This window comes from Dendrobates tinctorius, unplaced genomic scaffold (assembly GCF_039654945.1).
Source record: "Dendrobates tinctorius isolate UK_male_01 unplaced genomic scaffold, ASM3965494v1 ptg000167l, whole genome shotgun sequence".
Taxonomy (NCBI): Eukaryota; Metazoa; Chordata; class Amphibia; order Anura; family Dendrobatidae; genus Dendrobates; species Dendrobates tinctorius.
This window is the reverse complement of record NW_027361834.1, coordinates 1,397,793-1,417,398: the sequence shown is the minus strand read 5'-3', so window position 1 is coordinate 1,417,398 and position 19,606 is coordinate 1,397,793. Positions and strand designations below refer to the sequence as shown.

At 42.6% G+C, this 19,606-nt stretch overlaps 1 protein-coding gene across 2 annotated transcripts in view; it reads left to right on the top strand.

Annotated features, from left to right (window-relative positions):
• The window catches only part of SCRN1 (secernin 1), a 53,411-nt gene that overhangs the window by 28,839 nt on the left and 4,966 nt on the right, over positions 1–19,606 (top strand). For both annotated transcript variants that reach the window (XM_073550712.1, XM_073550711.1), the window contains exons 4-8: positions 1,940–2,136; positions 5,833–6,024; positions 6,217–6,382; positions 9,003–9,165; positions 15,637–15,796. In XM_073550712.1, the coding sequence (XP_073406813.1) occupies positions 1,940–2,136; positions 5,833–6,024; positions 6,217–6,382; positions 9,003–9,165; positions 15,637–15,795 (877 nt within the window). In that variant the 3' untranslated portion in view covers position 15,796. The remainder of the gene's footprint in view (positions 1–1,939; positions 2,137–5,832; positions 6,025–6,216; positions 6,383–9,002; positions 9,166–15,636; positions 15,797–19,606) is intronic.

The following is a 19,606-nucleotide window of genomic DNA, read 5'->3' as shown; positions in this document are numbered from 1 at the left end:
GAAATATACCCCATCATTATCCCCTTCATGCATTAATATGCCCCATCATGATCCCCTTCATTCAGAAATATGCCCCATCATGATCCCCTTCATGTAGAAATATGCCCAATCATGATCCCCTTCATGTAGAAATATGCCCCATCATGATCCCCTTCATGCAGAAATATGCCCCATCATGATCCCCTTCATGCAGAAATATGCCCTATCATGATCCCCTTCATGCAGAAATATGCCCCATCATGATCCCCTTCATGCAGAAATATGCCCCATCATGATCCCCTTCATGCAGAAATATGCCCAATCATGATCCCCTACATGTAGTAATATGCCCCATTATGATTCCCTTCATGCAGAAATATGCCTCATCATGATCCCCTTCATGTAGAAATATGCCCCATCATGATCTCCTTCATATAGAAATATGCCCCATCATGATCCCTTTCATGCAGAAATATGCCCCATCATGATCCCCTTCATGCAGAAATATGCCCCATCTTGATCCCCTTCATGCATAAATATGCCCCATCATGATCCCCTTCATGTAGAAATATGCCCCATCATGATCCCCTTCATGTAGAAATTGCCCATTCCACCACCTCCATCATTTCCTCCTCCCCATGACTCCCATCACTGACCCTCTCCCCATCACCGCCATCATTGGCCCTCTCCCCATCACCGCCATCATTGGCCCTCTCCCCATCACCGCCATCATTGGCCCTCTCCCCATTACCGCCATCACTGGCCCTCTCCCCATCACTGGCCCTCTCCCCATCACTGGCCCTCTCCCCATCCACTGGCCCTCTCCCCATCCACTGGCCCTCTCCCCATCACTGGCCATCTCCCCATCACTGGCCCTCTCCACATCACTGGCCCTCTCCCCATCATTGACAAACACAAACCACACCACACACACACCACAGCGGCCACACTCACCACACACACACCACAGCGACCACACTCACCTCTCCACGCACCGGCAGCTTCCTTCCTTTCACTTACTCTCACCCATCGAGAGGCGCGGCCGCGCCGCTCAATGTGTGAGAGGCAGGAAGCTGCAGCTCTGGATCAGTGAGGCGAGGCTGCGTGCCATAGGTTCGCCATCACTGTCCTAAGGCCTCTTTCACACTTCAGTTATTTGCATCAGTTAAAATCCGCCAAAAAGGCAGACAAGCGGATCCGTTCTCAACTGATGTGAACGGATAAAAACGGATCCTGAAAATGAGGAAATTTAAAGGAACCGCTGGCCGGGGAGAGAGAGAGAGAGAGAGAGAGAGAGATTGCAAGGTCCCTTTAGAAATCTTTGAAGATGTTGACGGACACTAACATTGTGGCGGATCCTCAAAAAAACGGATGCAACGGACGGCAATCAGTCAGGATCCGCCAATAATGAAAGTCAATGGGGAAAAAAACGGATCCGCAAAGAAAAATGGCGGATCCTTTTTTTTCAAGATTGGCGGATCTTGACTGATTGTCAAAAACAGAAGTGTGAAAGAGGCCTAAGCCATTGTATATTAAAGGGATCCAGTCACTGGAATCATGCTGCTGGAATCACTGGCAACATGAATCCAAGACTGGCTGCACAAATGTGGCCAGGTATATATTTCTTTGTAACGCTCTGGTGTTTCAGAGAAAACATGGTTTGAAAATCCCAGGTAAGACTTGACGCTGTTTAGTATTCTACTCCATATCCCCTTTCAGCAGCTCTTTATTAGGGGGTATCGCTTACACTACCCTGCACCTTCCTAATAATGTCATTTTGAGCAACGTTTCAGACTAAACACATTTCTCCTCCGTAATACTAGGAGGGTAAAGTTGAAATACTTTTCATAGACCCTGTATGATCCTAGTATAATATGTAGTAATATAAATGAGTAGCATTGCTTTGGATCCTTTCATTCTTTTTAGAGCCCACCATTTACATTGGTCTTTGTTCTTCCAGACTTGGTCTTGAGCGGGGAGCAAGTGCCAAAGAAGCCGTTGATGTAATCACCTCGTTATTAGAAGAACATGGCCAAAGAGGGAGCAGTTTTCAGACAGTCAGTCAGGGTTTCCACAGTGCCTTCCTGATAGTGGACAGAGTGGAGGCATGGGTCCTGGAAACCGTAGGCAAATTCTGGGCCGCTGAAAGAATCACAGGTTAGTGCAGATCAGGCGGGTCACTGAAGTACCACATTACCTGGCTAATACTTCATACAGTCTCTTTAAGAGGTTCACAAATTTGTCTGCTTTGACTTCATTGTATGCCCTATTCACAATGCTCTGTCTAGAGTGGCTTTATGTGTAAGTCAGCAGATAATCCCTGCTCTTCACAGTGAATGAAAGGAAAGTTAGAAAACCACTCTTAGAGGTTTAAAGTTTGGATGACAGCTGATTGCTATTAAAATTACATATATTATTATTATTTATTATGATAGCGCCATTTATTCCATGGTGCTTTACATGTAAGGAGGGGTATACATAATACATACAAGTACAATAATCATAAACAATACAAGTCACGACTGGTACAGGAGGAGAGAGGACCCTGCCCGCGAGGGCTCACAATCTACAAGGGATGGGTGAGGATACAGTAGGCGAGGGTAGAGTTGGTCGTGCAGCGGTTTGGTGGATCGGTGGTTACTGCAGGTTGTAGGCTTGTCGGAAGAGGTAGGTCTTCAGGTTGTTTTTGAAGGTTTCCATGGTGGGCGAGAGTCTGATATATTGTGGTAGAGAATTCCAGAGTAGGGGTGATGCGTGGGAGAAGTCTTGTATGTGAGTGTGGGAAGAAGAGATAAGCGGGGAGTACAGAAGGAGATCTTGTGAGGATCGGAGGTTTCGTGCAGGTAAGAACTGGGAGACGAGGTTACAGATGTATGGAGGACTCAGGTTGTGGATGGCTTTGTTTGTTATGGTTAGGGTTTTGAACTGGAGTCTTTGGGTAATGGGGAGCCAGTGCAGGGATTGACAGAGGGGAGAGGCTGGGGAATAGCGGGGGGACAGGTGGATTAGTCGGGCAGCAGAGTTTAGAATAGATTGGTGGGGTGCGAGGGTGTTAGAGGGGAGACCACAGAGCAGGAGGTTGCAATAGTCAGGGCGGGAGATGATGAGGGCATGGACTAGGGTTTTTGCAGATTCTTGGTTGAGGAATGCACGGATCCGTGAAATATTTTTGAGTTGAAGTCGGCAGGAAGTGGAAAGGGCTTGGATATGTGGTTTGAAAGAGAGATCAGTGTCAAGTTTAACCCCGAGGCAGCGAGCTTGTGGGACTGGAGAGAGTGGGCAGCCATTTACTTTAATGGATAGGTCCGTTTGGGGGGTCACGTGAGATGGGGGAAAGATGATTAATTCTGTTTTGTCCTTATTAAGTTTTAGAAATCTAGCAGTGAAGAAGGATGAAATAGCGGACATACATTGAGGGATTCTGTTTAGTAGGGAGGTGATATCTGGCCCAGAGATGTAGATCAGTGTGTCATCAGCATAGAGGGGATACTGAAAGCCATGAGATTCTATGAGCTGTCCGAGGCTGAACGTGTAAATGGAGAAGAGCAGGAGCCCTAGGACTGAACCTTGCGGGACTCCGACGGATAGGGGGCGCGGTGAGGAGGTGGTGTGCGAGTGGGCGACACTGAATGTCCAGTCTGTTATGTATGACGTAATCCAAGATAGGGCCCAGTCTGTGATACCAAGAGATGAGAGGGTCTGTCGTAATAGCAAATGGTCCACTGTATCAGAGGCAGAGGACAGGTCCAGGAGGAGGAGGACAGAGTAGTGTTGCTTGGCCTTGGCGGCTAGTAGTTCTTTGGTGACCTTAGTTAGGGCAGTTTCAGTGGAGTGGTGTGGCTGGAAGCCAGATTGTAATCGGTGAAGGAGGGAGCAAGAAGAGAGGTGGGAGGACAGTTCAAGATGGACGTGTTGTTCCAGTAGTTTTGAGGCATAGAGGAGAAATGATATAGGGCGATAGCTAGAAACAGAGAATGGGTCAAGAGAGGGCTTTTTGAGGATAGGTGTGAATGAGGCATATTTAAAGCTTGAGGAGAAAACACCAGTTGTTAGTGACAGGTTGAAGAGGTGGGTTAGGGTTGGGATATAGAATATACTGTATATGCACCTATGTACAGAGCAACAGAATCAGCAAAAAATATATAATTATCCAGTAATCTCTTTCGATTCATACATCCACTTGTGCTCTACAGGCCCTCACTAGGATAGTACTAAATGTACTTATTTGACTCACAGAACTTAATGCTTGCTTAACGCTAATGCTAGCTATATAACATAATGCTTGCTTAACCCCACAACATTAAATTACAACACCAGGAAGGAAAAGTCATGAAATTATGTAAATCACAGCATGGATAGGCATGTTAATGATATGCAAATGTTAAAAAATAGAATTAAAATTTTCAAAACATCCCGATTAGTTCAGTATTGAATATGAGAGGCACACTCTGTAATACATACAATTACATGACTTGGCTTCCATAAATAAGGTTACTAAAAAGGTTGTCCACAAATTTAACATTGATAACCTATCCTTAGGATAAGTCATCAATGTATAATCTGTGGGGGTGCGACACACGACACCCACTGCCGATCAGGTGTTTTCAGTGTTGGCCGTGACCTTAACTGCTAAGTTACGGAGCGGCACAACACAGCTCCGCCAATTGTATACAGCCAGCAGGGAGATGCCAGCAGCGGATCTTGATGATTTGCTCAAGTTTATTCAGTGTGGCAGAATATTCCTCAGCCAATCATTAATAACCTCACTTATAACAGCTAAGGTGTGTAAGTGCCAGGATTTCTGCACATGGGGCTCATACGCACTACTAAATAAATCAAAATGTTTTGAAAACTTTGATCCATTTTTTCATCATTTTTATATTATTAAGGCTAGTTTCACACTAGGGTATGGCAGAGCTGCGGAGGGATGCGGACTTCCTCCATGAAGCTCTGCCCACTGCCGCACCTCCTTCGTTCAGCTCCGCCTACGTCGGCATGCGGCCTGCGTACCCTATCTTTAGCATTGGGTACGCAGGCCATGCTGATGTATGTGGCTGCCTTCGCATGCGTTGTTTTGATGGTGTGGCGACCTGCGCCGAATGTATTGCGTTGCATTTTGTTGCGGTCGCCGCACCATCAAAACGACGCTTTCGGAGGCATCCGCATACATCGGCATGGCCTGCGTACCCAATACTAAAGATAGGGTACGTAGGCGGCATGCCGACGTAGGTGGAGCTGAACGGAGGAGGTGTGGCAGTGGGCGGAGCTTCACGGATGAAGTCCACATCCCTCCACAGCTCTGCCGAACGCTAGTGTGAAACTAGCGTAACGTGTCTATCAATTCCATAAGTTACATAATGCCACAACTTTTGATTCTTAGCATTGTCAGTGTTGAGTGTACAGGGTGGGCCATTTATATGGATACACCTGGGTGGGCCATTTATAAAGTTGGATCCAAAATGGCCGACTTCAAAATGGCCACCATGGTCACCACCCATCTTGAAAAGTTTTCCCCCTCCCATATATTAATGTGCCACAAACAGGAAGTTCTAAGTGACCCCAAACTTTTACACGGTAGTGTACATTAGACTGAAGGTATAAATATAGGGTGAGCCATGTATATGGATACACCTAAATAAAATGGGAATGGTTGGTGATATCAACTTCCTGTTTGTGACACATTAGTATATGGGGGGGGAACTTTTCAAGATGGGTGGTGACCATGTTGGCCATTTTTGAAGTCAGCCATTTTGGATCCAACTTTTTAAATGGCCCACCCAGGTGTATCCATATAAATGGCACACCCTGTACTTTCTTGTAACTTCTTTCTTTCCACATTTTCCTTCACTACAGGTGGTATACGATGTATCTGTAATCATTTATCACTGAAGGCACACTTAGATCTGGAGCATCCTGAGCTGCGGAGTCATGCACAGGACCAGGGTTGGTGGAATCAAGATGAAGAGTTTAACTTCTCTGACGTTTTTTCAGAACATAATCATGGAAATGATTGCTTGGGGAAATCCACTGTGGAAAATAAGGAAGGTAACTAATCTAGTCCTACATTGTGGGTTATACCTCATGATCCATTTAAAAGTCAAGTATATATGTACATAAAAGAAAAAAGCTGGGTATATCAGAATATCAGAGAATTATGAGAGGTGATAACTATAATTGGCTGAGTAATACTTGGACTATTTCAGTAACCATGCTTTCTTTATCTGTCTTCACTATCAGAACTCATGGCTGTGGAATCAATGATAAATGTTCTTCGTAATAAAAGTAGTGGAATCTGTGTGGACACGGAAGGCTTCCTCACTACAGCGAGCGCAGTGTCCGTCCTACCCAAGGATGAGAAATGGCCCTGCATTCACTTTGTCACAGGCACGCCAGATCCATCAAGGTCAGACACGTTTTATATGCTGCCATATTCCGGTGTCACAATCTTATTTTGCTACATGGGAGAAAAGAAGAAGAAATTAGGCAGGAAAAATCAATGAAACAAACCGATATGTCCGAAAGATTAAAGAGGTTGTCTACTACCCTGAACCAGTTACTGGTGTTGCCATAAATACTTAAAGATAATGCCCCTAAAAACACCACATATATATATATTTTCCTGCTTATTTTGAGTCAGTTGCCAATGTTTGAGTGTTTTTCAAGCTGAAACAGCTCATAAATTGACTTGCAGCTTCTTTCTACACATGAAATGCGGGAAAAACCAGCGCCATGTACACGATCAGCTTGTTTTACCATTGAAATCAGTAGGAAGCCTCTTCAAAGAGTTATTGAAGCATGCTTCAGAATCCACATCATAAACTCCAGGTGAACATACCTTTAGCTCAGTACTTGAAAGATCTTGAACACAAAGCTAATCCATGTTAATACAACTAATCACTGAACCACATTTTTATTTTCTGCAGTGTTAAATATGCGCTATGGTAAGTGTTTTCGTACCTGCATTAGTGTTGTCTCTTTAGCCTGAATATATTAAGTCTTTTTTAATCAATCTTTATATTTGTATTCAAGAAGGCAATATTGGGGGATACAGTTGTGGCCAAAAGTATTGACACCCCTGCAATTCTGTCAGATAATACTCAGTTTCTTCCTGAAAATGATTGCAAACACAAATTCTTTGGTATTATTATCTTCATTTAATTTGTCTTAAATGAAAAAACGCAAAAAGAATTGTCCTAAAGCCAAATTGGATATAATTCCACACCAAACATAAAAAAGAGGGTGGACAAAAGTATTGACACTGTTCGAAAAATCATGTGATGCTTCTCTAATTTGTGTAAATAACAGCACCTGTAACTTACCTGTGGCACCTAACAGGTGTTGGCAATAACTAAATCACACTTGCAGCCAGTTGACATGGATTAAAGTTGACTCAACCTCTGACTCAAACAAGTTCAAGCTGCCCTGCAGTCCGAGGGTACAACAGTATCAACCTGTACTATCCGTCGGCGTCTGAATGAAAAGGGACTGTATGGTAGGAGACCCAGGAAGACCCCACTTCTTACCCCGAGACATAAAAAAGCCAGGCTGGAGTTTGCCAAAACTTACCTGAAAAAGCCTAAAACGTTTTGGAAGAATGTTCTCTGGTCAGATGAGACTAAAGTAGAGCTTTTTGGGCAAAGGCCTCAACATAAGAGTTTACAGGAGAAAAAAAGAGGCATTTAAAGAAAAAAACACGGTCCCTACAGTCAAACATGGCGGAGGTTCCCTGATGTTTTGGGGTTGCTTTGCTGCCTCTGGCACTGGACTGCTTGACCGTGTGCATGGCATTATGAAGTCTGAAGACTACCAACAAATTTTGCAGCATAATGTAGGGCCCAGTGTGAGAAAGCTGGGTCTCCCTCAGAGGTCATGGGTCTTCCAGCAGGACAATGACCCAAAACACACTTCAAAAAGCACTAGAAAATGGTTTGAGAGAAAGCACTGCAGACTTCTAAGGTGGCCAGCAATGAGTCCAGACCTGAATCCCATAGAACACCTGTGGAGAGATCTAAAAATGGCAGTTTGGAGAAGGCACCCTTCTAATATCAGGGACCTGGAGCAGTTTGCCAAAGAAGAATGGTCTAAAATTCCAGCAGAGCATTGTAAGAAACTCATTGATGGTTACCGGAAGCGGTTGGTCGCAGTTATTTTGGCTAAAGGTTGTGCAACCAAGTATTAGGCTGAGGGTGCCAATACTTTTGTCCGGCCCATTTTTGGAGTTTTGTGTGAAATGATCAATGTTTTGCTTTTTGCTTCATTCTCTTTTGTGTTTTTTCATTTAAGACAAATTAAATGAAGATGATAATACCAAAGAATTTGTGTTTGCAATCATTTTCAGGAAGAAACTGAGTATTATCTGACAAAATTGCAGGGGTGTCAATACTTTTGGCCACAACTGTATAAGAGCAAAATCAACAAAAGGGTATGTGCATGTGACACCTTTAAGGCACCGGCGCACATAGAGTAACTATGCTACTTCATTAAACCGCTTCACGGTTTAAATATAATTTTGTCGTCCCTGTGCATTATTTTCACTATTTGAAATGCTTTTTCAATTGGAGCCCGCCTGAAAAAGACATCGTGTGGACATACCCTGACTAAAGAAAAACATCCACATGGGAAGCTCTGGCACGCCTTTGTGCTAAACTTAGCATGCATCACAAACGTCATACTGGCCATAGAGAGGCTACAATATACTAGCTCTAAAATAATTTTTTTTAACATTCTGCGCACGATTAGATCAGAATTTGTCAAGGTCACCTGGTAAACATGTGGGTTCCATTTTTTTCTTCTAAATAGAGAAATATAGAAACTATAATTGGCCCTATACAAACCAATAGTGGTGTCATGCAGTACTTTTATAGTACCAATGTGAAGCTGTAATTAAAGTACTGATGATGCATAGATCATGAACTACACCATGCTGACTGCAAAGCATAAGTCTACCCAATGGCTGGGATGATGGATGGTGCAGGCCAGTTATCTTTTTATCCTTCCTGTAACTTGGTTGTTTTATTTTTCAGGTCTATATTTAAACCCTTTATCTTTGTGGAAGACATAAAACCTGTCCCTATGGTGCAGTCGTCTTGTGTAAGAGATAATACCTGTGATCATGATCATTCACTATGGAAACATGAGCTCTATGAAGCCCATCAATGTGCTCTATCCTTAATGGATAAAGATGAGGTGAGTGGCATCTTTCAGTGCCCATTATGTTTAGTCTTAAAGAGTAACCTTCATTTTACATTTTATTTCATAAATCAATACTACACATGAAAATACTAAACTTTTTAATACAGTGGCATGTAAAAGTTTGGCCAAGTTAAGCAAGGTGAAGAATAAATAATCTCTAAAAAGCCTAAAAGTTAAAAATGACACATTTCCTTTGTATTTTAGGAAAAAATATTTTTTTTTCAGCTTTTACATTTTAAAAATTGCAAAAATTAAAATAAGCCTATGCAAAAGTTTTGGCACCCTGCATGGTTACTACCTATAGTAGCACCCCCTTTTGCAAGTATAACAGCTTGTAAAAGCTTTCTGTAGTCAGCCAAGTGTCTTTCAATTCTTAGATGAGGGATTTTCATCCTTTGTTCCTTGGAAAATTCTTCCAGTTCTGTAATATTCCCGATTCGTCTTGCATGCACTGCTATTTTGAGGCCTAGCCACAGAATTTCAATGATGTTCAGATCAGGGGACTGTGAGGGCCATTGTAACACCTTCAGCTTGCGCCTTTTGAGGTAGTCTATTGTGAATTTTGATGTGATCCTCATCATCCATTTGTAGAAGCAATCCTCTTTTCAACGTCAGCTTTTTTACAGATAGTGTTATGTTCGCATCAAGAATTTGTTGAAATTTCAATGAATCCATTCCTCTCTCTGCCCATGAAATAACTCCCGTCCCATTGGCTGCAACACAACCACAAAGCATGATTGATCCATCGCCATGATTAATGGTTGGTGAGATGTTCACATACGTTTAAACATTGTGGCCATTGTGGCCAATGATTATTATTTTAACCTCATCAGTGGACCTACACCAGCAGATGACATGGCTCCCCAAACCATCACTGACTGTGGAAACTTTACACTAGACCTCAAGCAGCTTGGATTGTTTGTCTCTCCACTCTACCTCCAGACTCTGGGACCTTGATTTCCAAGTTTTAGTGTGAAGTTTCCACAATCAGTGATGGTTTGGGGAGCCATGTCATCTGCTGGTGTAGGTCCACTGTGTTTTATCTAGACCAAAGTCACCGCAGCCGTCTACCAGGAAATTTTAGAGCACTTCATGCTTCCCTCTGCTGACAAGCTTTTTGGAGATGGAAACCTGCTCACACTGCCAAAAGTACCAATACCTGGTTTACAAACAGTATCACTGTGCTTGATTAGCCAGCAAACTCGCCTGACCTTAACCCCATAGAGAATCTATGGGGTATTGTTAAGAGGAAGATGAGAGACACCAGACCCAGCAATGCAGACGAGCTGAAGGCTGCTATCAAAGCAACCTGGGCTTGCATAACACCTCAGCAGTGCCACAGACTGATCGCCTGCATGCCACGCTGCATTGATGCAGTAATTGATGCAAAAGGAGCCCCGACCAAGTATTGAGTGCATTTACTGAACATACATTTCAGTAGGCCAACATTTTGGATTCTAAAATCATTTTTTCAAGCTGGTGTTATAAAGTATTCTAATTTACTGCGATAATGACTTTTGGGTTTCGCTGGCTGTAAGCCATAATCATCAACACTAACAGAAATATACACTTGAATTAGATCACTCTGTAATGACTCTATATAATATATGAGTTTCACTTTTTGTATTGAAGAACTGAAATAAATTTACTTTGTCGAGAGGCACTTATATATGACACCATGTTCTTTGGCTATCCCCAACATTATTTTTCATCCTTTCAGTGAGCTTGCAAGTTTGCCAACTTGACTTTGTTTTTCAAGTCTTTTCAATAAAATTTAAATTTTTTAATGGTAGCATGGATTCTTGGTTCTCCTTTTTCATCATGATTTTTTGAGTTGCTACAATTAACCCCTTTACCCCCCAAGAGTGGTTTGCATGTTAATGACCAGGTCAATTTTTGCAATTCTGACCACTGTCCCTTTGTGAGGTAATAACTCTGAAAAGCTTCCATGGATCCCGGTGATTCTGCCATTGTTTTCTCGTGACATATTGTACTTCATGTTAGTGGTAAAATTTCATTCATATAACTTGCGATTATTTATGAAAAAAACGGAAATTTGGCAAAAATTTTGAAAATTTTGCAATTTTCCAATTTTGAATTTTCATGCCCTTAAATCACAGATATATGGCACACAAAAAACTTAACAAGTAACATTTCCCACATGTTTACTTTAAATCAGCACAATTTTGGAGCCAACATTTTTTTGTTAAGAAGTTATAAGGGTTAAAAGTTGACCAGCGATTTCTCATTTTTACAACACCATTTTTTTTAGGGACCACATCACATTTGAAGTCACTTTGATGCGTCTACAGTCATGGCCAAAAGTTTTGAGAATTACACAAATATTTATATTTTCACATGATATGCTGCCCTCTGGTTTTTATGAGTGTTTGTCAGATGTTTTTTATCACATACAGAAATATAATTGCAATCATATTATGAGTAGCAAAAGGTTATATTGACAGTTAGAATGAGTTAATGCAGCAAGTCAATATTTGCAGTGTTGACCCTTCTTCTTCAGGACCTCAGCAATTCTCCCTGGCATGCTCTCAATCAACTTCTGGATCAAATCCTGACTGATAGAGGTCCATTCTTGCAAAATCAATGCTTTTATTTTGTCTGAATTTGAAGGTTTTTGTTTGTCCACCCGTCTCTTGATGATTGACCACAAGTTCTCAATGGGATTAAGATCTGGGGAGTTTCCAGGCCATGGTCCCAAAATCTCTATGTTTTGTTCCCTGAGCCATTTAGTTATCACCTTTGCTTTATGGCAAGGTGCTCCATCATGTTGAAAAAGGCATTGTTGATCGCCAAACTGCTCTTGGACGGTTGGGAGAAGTTGCTCTTGGAGGACATTCTGGTACCATTCTTTATTCATGGCTGTGTTTTTAGGCAAGACTGAGAGAGAGCCCATTCCCTTGGCTGAGAAGCCACCCCACACATGATTGGCTTCAGGATGCTTGACAGTTGGCATGAGACAAGACTGGTGGTAGCGCTCACCTGGTCTTCTCCGAATAAGCCGTTTTCCAGATGTCCCAAACAATCGAAAAGGGGATTCATCAGAGAAAATGACTTTACCCCAGTCCTCAGCAATCCACTCCCTGTACCTCTTGCAGAATATCAGTCTGTCCATGATGTTTTTTCTGGAGAGAAGTGGCTTCTTTGCTGCCCTCCTCGAGACCAGGCCTTGCTCCAAGAGTCTCCGCCTCGCAGTGCGTGCAGATGCACTCACACCTGCCTGCTGCCATTCCTGAGCAAGCTCTGCACTGCTGGTAGCCCGATCCCGCAGCTGAAACACTTTTAAGAGACGGTCCTGGCGCTTGCTGGTCTTTCTTGGGCGCCCTGGAGCCTTTTTGGCAACAAGGGAACCTCTCTCCTTGAAGTTCTTGATGATGCGATAGATTGTTGACTGAGGTGCAATCTTTCTAGCTGCAATACTCTTCCCTGTTAGGCCATTTTTGTGCAGTGCAATGATGACTGCACGTGTTTCTTTAGAGATAACCATGGTTAACAGAAGAGAAACAATGATGCCAAGCACCAGCCTCCTTTTAAAGTGTCCAGTGGTGTCATTCTTACTTAATCATGACAGATTGATCTCCAGCCCTGTCCTCATCAACACCCACACCTGCATTAATGGAGCAATCACTGAAACGATGTTAGCTGGTCCTTTTAAGGCAGGGCTGCAATGATGTTGAAATGTGTTTTGGGGGGATAAAGTTAATTTTCTAAGCAAATATTGACTTTGCAAGTAATTGCTGTTAAGCTGATCACTCTTTATAACATTCTGGAGTATATGCAAATTGCCATTAGAAAAAATGAAGCAGTAGACTTTGTAAAAATTAGTATTTGTGTCATTCTCAAAACTTTTGGCCATGACTGTATATGATAGAAAATACCCAAAAATGACACCATTCTAAAAACTGCACCCCTCAATGTGCTCAAAACCACATTCAAGAAGTTTATTAACCCTTCAGGTGCTTCATAGGAATTTTTGGAATGTTTTAAAAAAAATGAACATTTAACTTTTTTTTTCAGAAATCTTGCATGTTTTTAGGTGATCAAATACTTCTTTTCCACCATCATTTGCAAAATAAATCTTGCCAAATCAGACAAGGTGATTTTCTGGATTTGTTTTCTCATTTTGACTCTCATAGTTGTGGTCTACCTATGATGTCAATTACAGGCCTCTCATCTTTTTAAGTGGGAGAACTTGTACAATTGGTGGCTGGCTAAATACTTTTTTCCCCACTGTTCTTACTTTTATGTTTACTACTAGATGGTGGCCTGATTCTAACGTATCGGGTATTCTGGAATATGGCCAGCGGGGGTTATACTCACTTTCCGACGGCCCCCGATCTCCTCTCCACGCTCCCGGAATCTTCCGGTCCCAGTAATGCTTAGCGCGAAGGACCGGAGATGACGTCACTCTCGCGAGAGCGCAACGTCATCAGCGGTCTTTTGCGCAAAGTATTACTCGGACCGGAAGATGCCGGGCGCGTGGTGAGAGGAGGGAAAGAGTCCGGGGGCCGTCGTAAGGTGAGTATATCACTATTTTTTATTTTAATTCTATTTTTTACAGGTTTATGGTACCCAGGGCCTGGAGGAGAGTCTCCTCTCCTCCGGACCCTGGGTACCATCCGCACATTGAGCGTTGCGCCGGTCATCTCCCAGCTGCCTCGCCGCTGACCTCCGTGTGGCAGGAGATGACCCGCGGCAACCAACGGGTGATCAGCGGCTAGCGCCGCAGATCTCCCGACGGTAGCGGTGGCGTGCGTCGTTCGAATTCCGCGCCAATTCGCGGCCGGACTGCACTTCTGCACAATTACACTTTAAGGCTCCCATTCACATTGAATTAAAGTTGGCTGAGCCGATATCAATATTGCCCAATAGTCTAATGTGCATGGGGTCTACTGACTTTCTCCAACAGATGATGATGTCTTGAGGTGGAGTAGTTTCCATCCTGAATTTCAGCGGACGATCCTTGCTCTTGGTGATAAGTGGCTGCCTGAGGAGTCTCATACAGAACTAAGGGGCTCAAAGCCAAGCTGTGCATTCCTGAGTATGGGGAAGTCAGGAAAGATACCTATCAGTCAAACAGCTATCTAATCTTGATCTAGAAGCCTTTATTTTGAAAATATGATGTATATTGTTAAATATAATACAAGCAAAGTAAATCACTGATTTGTACCCAGGTTTACAGAGTTTCTTTTTTTTTTTTTTTTTAGGTCTTCAAATTTTTCAACTCAGAATGTCTGATGTCATTGGTCTCCTAGATATTTTTGAAAAATAAAAGGTCACAATATGTTGTACATATTGAGTGTCCTCGAGGCTGCTTTGTGTTACCTATACAAGATGTAAAGCTGCTTTTATATCACCAACATGTTCTGCAGTCCTGTACAGAGATTCTTTGTGTTTACATCAGTGACTGTTGCAAATAAAACTCACACAGACAAGGACCAGCTTAAGGCTATGTGCACACGTAGATTTTGGCCCTGCTGATTTTTGCACGCGGATTTGTAGAAATCTGCAGGTAAAATCTCAGGTCAAAAGACCTGCGTTTTCCCTGTGGATTAGCCTGCGGTTTAGCCCTGCGGTTTCACACCTCTACAATGGTGAAGGTGTGAAACCGCAGCGGAATCCGCACAAAGAATTGATATGCTGCGGATTGTAATCCGCAGCAAATCCGCACGGAAAAATCCGCAGCATGTGCACAGCGTTTTTGGTTTTACCATTGCAAACAATGGTACCGTACAACGCAGCAGAAACTGCTGCGGACCCGCAGGGCCAGAAACGCTGCGGCTCCTCAGCAGAATCCGCACCATGTGCACATAGCCTTACAGGAAGCCAATGAACAGTGCAGCATACTTTTGGAGTTTACTCAGATAGGGATTAGTGGGGCATGTGGTTACATGCAGTTAGGATGGTGGGCATGAATTTGATTATTCTATTCTAAAATCTGGTTATAGATGGTTTTGGAGAGTTATAATGTGGCCTAGGTTTGGGGGTCATAGGGGTGATTTCATCTGACTGCTGGAGATTCCCTTTAAAGAAAAGAAAATCTGTCACCAGATTTTTGTCACCCAATCTGAGAACAGCATAACGTAGAGGCAGAAGGCTTGATTCCAGTGATGAATCAATTACTGGGCTGCTTGCAGTAGTTTTGATAAAATCACAGTTTTATCAGCAGGAGATTATCACTATATGACTAGTAATCCTGCTGCCATGTAGTCCTCCATATTCATGAGCTGTGTATAACCCCACCCCCACCACAGTATACTGAAAGCTGCCAATCACTGGTGTGGGCGGGGTTCAGAGAATGGTAGATCTGCAACAGATTAATCAGTGATTTTATCAAAACTGCATTAGGGTCTCTGCCCTTACATCATGCCGTTCATAGATGGGGCAGCAAAAACAGATTCTCCCTGGAATGAGATAACACTTTTCTTCTTTTCTATTTCTTTGTAGGAGGAAGCAGACCAACTTCTTACCATATTATTAGATCTGGAAAAACAAGGCTTGGATGCTATGGAAGATTTACTCAGTAGCTCAAATCCACTAGACCCTGCTGAAGTAGTGGACCTTTTCTATGACTGTGTTGACACTGAAATAAAATTCTACAAGTGAGGTAAATTGGCCTTGTCATGCTTGTAAAATGCAAAAGGAATGGCAATATACAGTATTACAAGAGCAAGAAGGAAACCTTGAACTCATTATTTCCATACTATCGATGAAATGAGTTACTTGGGACATATTCACACCTTCAGAATTTGCTATGGATTTGTGATGAGGACTCTGTCCAGCAGACCTGCACCAATTTACAGTACAATGCAAGTGAGTCAGGTTTTCAAAGCAGATTAAATCTGCCTCAGAATATGAGCAGATAACAAATAAAGTTGTTCTCTGTAGTGCTATAACATTTAAACATGAAATATGAATTGCATTACTGCTCTAGAAAATAGGAAAAACAAAGATACTTATCGTATTTTTCGGACTATACAACACACTTTTTTCCTCTAAAATGTGGAGGAAAATGGGGGGTGCGTCTTATAGTCCAGATGTATCGGTTGTGGTGGAGAGGTGGGGAAGTGGTTTCGGCGGAGCAGTGGGTCACAGAGGCAGCACCAGGCTGCTGCGGCTAACTCCTGTGCCCGCTGCTAAAGAGAAATGAATATTCACTGCATTCCATGCCCATGGGGGTGGAGGGCAATGAATAATCATTTCTCTTTAATGGCATCCTGGTATGATTGGCCCCCATCCCGGTCCTGGTATACATGGTCCCATCTTTTCCTTATCCTGGTATGATTGGTCCCCACCCCCATCCTGGTATGCATGGCCCCAGAAGAAAACATTAAAAAAACCCAAACCATTATACTTACCTTCCCGGCGCTCCCTCGCAGCATCCTGCTCCGATGCCAGCAGCTGCTTAATGATTGTAAGCAGCGCATGGCAGGGACGTCATGCGCTGCTTGCAAGCCAAAGGGAAGCTGCCGGAATACTCAATGCTCTACACGCCGGGACTGTGTGCACGCAAAGCAGTGAGTATTCATTGCTCTATAGCGAGCACGGTGTCAGCTGGAGCCTTCCTGCTGCTGCCGGCTGTCAGGTGTGCTGATACTTAAGAGAAATGAATATTCACCCCATTCCATGAATATTCATTTCTCTTAAGTATCGGCACATGTGACCGCCAGCAACTGCAGGAAGGCTCCGTCTGACACTGTGCTCGCTAGAGAGCAGTGAATACTCACTGCTCTCTGCGAGCACAGTCCTGGTGTGCAGAACATTGAGTATTCTGGACGCTGCCCTTTGGCTTTCAAGCAGCGCATGACGTCCCTACCATGTGCTGCTTACAGGCATAAAGCAGTTGCTGGCATCGGAAAAGGAAGCTGTGAGGGAGCTCCAGGAAGGTAAGTGTAATGTTTCTTTTTGTTTGTTTTCTGATGGGGCCATGCATACCAGGATGGGGGTGGGGGTGACTCATACCAGGACACATGTGACCGCCAGCAACTGCAGGAAGGCTCCGGCTGACACTGCTCGCTAGAGAGCAGTGAATACTCACTGCTCTCTGCGAGCACAGTCCTGGCGTGCAGAACATTGAGTATTCCGGCCGCTGCCCTTTGGCTTTCAAGCAGCGCATGACGTCCCTACCATGTGCTGCTGACAGGCATAAAGCAGTTGCTGGCATCGGAAAAGGAAGCTGTGAGGGAGCTCCAGGAAAGTAAGTGTAATGTTTCTTTTTGTTTGTTTTCTGATGGGGCCATGCATACCAGGATGGGGGTGGGGGTGACTCATACAAGGACCGGGATGGGGCCACTCATACCAGATAAGGATGGGACCATGCATATTAGGGCCGGGATGGGGGCCAATCATACCAGTTTAAGGATGGGGCCCTGCATACTAGGATGAGACGGGGGCCCTTCATACAGTACCAGCATAGGGATGAGGGTGATCATTCCTGCCAGGATATGGATGAGGGGGATCATTCCTACCGGGATAAGGATAAGGGGACATACATAATATGCTAGGGATGAGGAGGCATGCATACCAGGATGGGGATGAGGTCCATGCACACCAGGATAGGGATAAGGGGGCCATGCAGACCAGGATAGGGATGAGGGGGCTATATGTATCAGGATGGGGATGAGGGGACCATACATACCAGGATAGGGGCAATACTCAGGAGGTGTTCCAGCAACTTCGACCAAAGGATGGTTAAAATCAAAAGACTTTATTCCAAAAACTTGATTAAAAACAGAATAGATACATAAAAAACATATGGTTCACCATTATGACAGAAGCTTACGCGTTTCGGACTGGAGGGTCCTTACTCATAGCTTAACATCTTACAAATAAACATATACCTATATACACTTGCTGGCTGAAGTAAAGTGGGAGGGAAAAAAAAAAAAATGGGCGGAGGTCCACAATAGCAGGAAGGGAGGATTTTCTCCACCATACCATAAAGCATTGAATCTGAACATGGAGGAAATCACCACATCATCTTAATCATATATATATAAAAGATCAGATTTTAAATTCATGCCTGCAGGGTATCGTGTTTTTAACTTAAAAATCCACATTGCTTCTTTACGCTGCAATTCCTTTTTTCTATCACCTCCCCTCTTGGGGTTTGGGACAGTTTCTATTATATTAACCCTACAAGTACTGACATCTCCTCCATGTACAGAAATAAAATGCTGAGAGGCTCCCGAGGGACTCCTTGTAGTTTTATTACATGAATCATAAAGATGTTCAGAAATCCTTTTGCGAAGAGAACGTGTGGTGTTACCCACATATTGAATACAGCATGTTTCACATGTTATTAAATAAATAACATATGTGGAACTACAGCTAGCAAACATATTTATAACATATTCATTTTTTGTAACTGTGGACTTAAATGTAGAAGTATTATACATGTATTTACATAAACCACATGATCTTGTTCCACAACGATAGCTACCAGAGACAGATAACCAACTTGAATTATTTTCTGATGAAAAACGCAAAGTGTGATCACTGGGGGACAAAATATTCGCAATTGTAGTTCCTTTTTTAGGAATAAAATTGCAGCCTTTATCCAATATAGTTCTCAAAGTGGGATCCACCCGTAAAATAGGTAGATTTGATTTAATAATTTCCGTTATTTGATTAAATTGATCACTATATTTAGTAATAAAAGCTGGTTTCTCCTGAAAATTACTAAATTTTGATTTTATTTCCAAATAATCATCTCTTGTTTTTCTTTCTGCCATAATTTTACCCCTATTAATTTGATGCTTGCGATAACCTCTAGTCCTTAATCGTTCGTCAATTATTTCACATTCCTGTCTATAAAATGAATCAGTTGTGCAGCACCTCTTGGCACGCACAAATTCACCTACTGGGAGATTATTAATGACGTGTTTGGGATGGTTGCTGCTAGCATGCAACAAGGAATTACCTGATTGCGGTTTTCTATATAAACATACTTCAACCCTAAAATCTGCTTCATTTCCAATCAACATCATATCAAGAAAAGCAATTCGTTCCTTATTCATATGATATGTAAATTTTAAATTATGATTATTAATATTAAGGAATTTTATGAATTTGTTTATATTATCTGGATCACCCTTCCATATTATTATCAGATCATCAATAAATCTTCCAAAAAATTCTATATGATCCATAAAAATATTTTCCTGACCATAAATTTTTTCTTCCTCCCACCAAGTAACAAATATATTTGCAAGCGATGGGGAAAATTTCGCCCCCATCGCACATCCTTGTAATTGAAGGAACAAATTGCTTTTCCTTTTGAACATAAAATAGTTGTTTTTTAACAAAAATTCAGTTACAGATAAAATAAATTGCTGCAATTCCACACTATATTTAGTATATTTAAGCAACTGATCCTGAAGTGCACGAATAGCTAGATGATGAGGTATGGATGAAT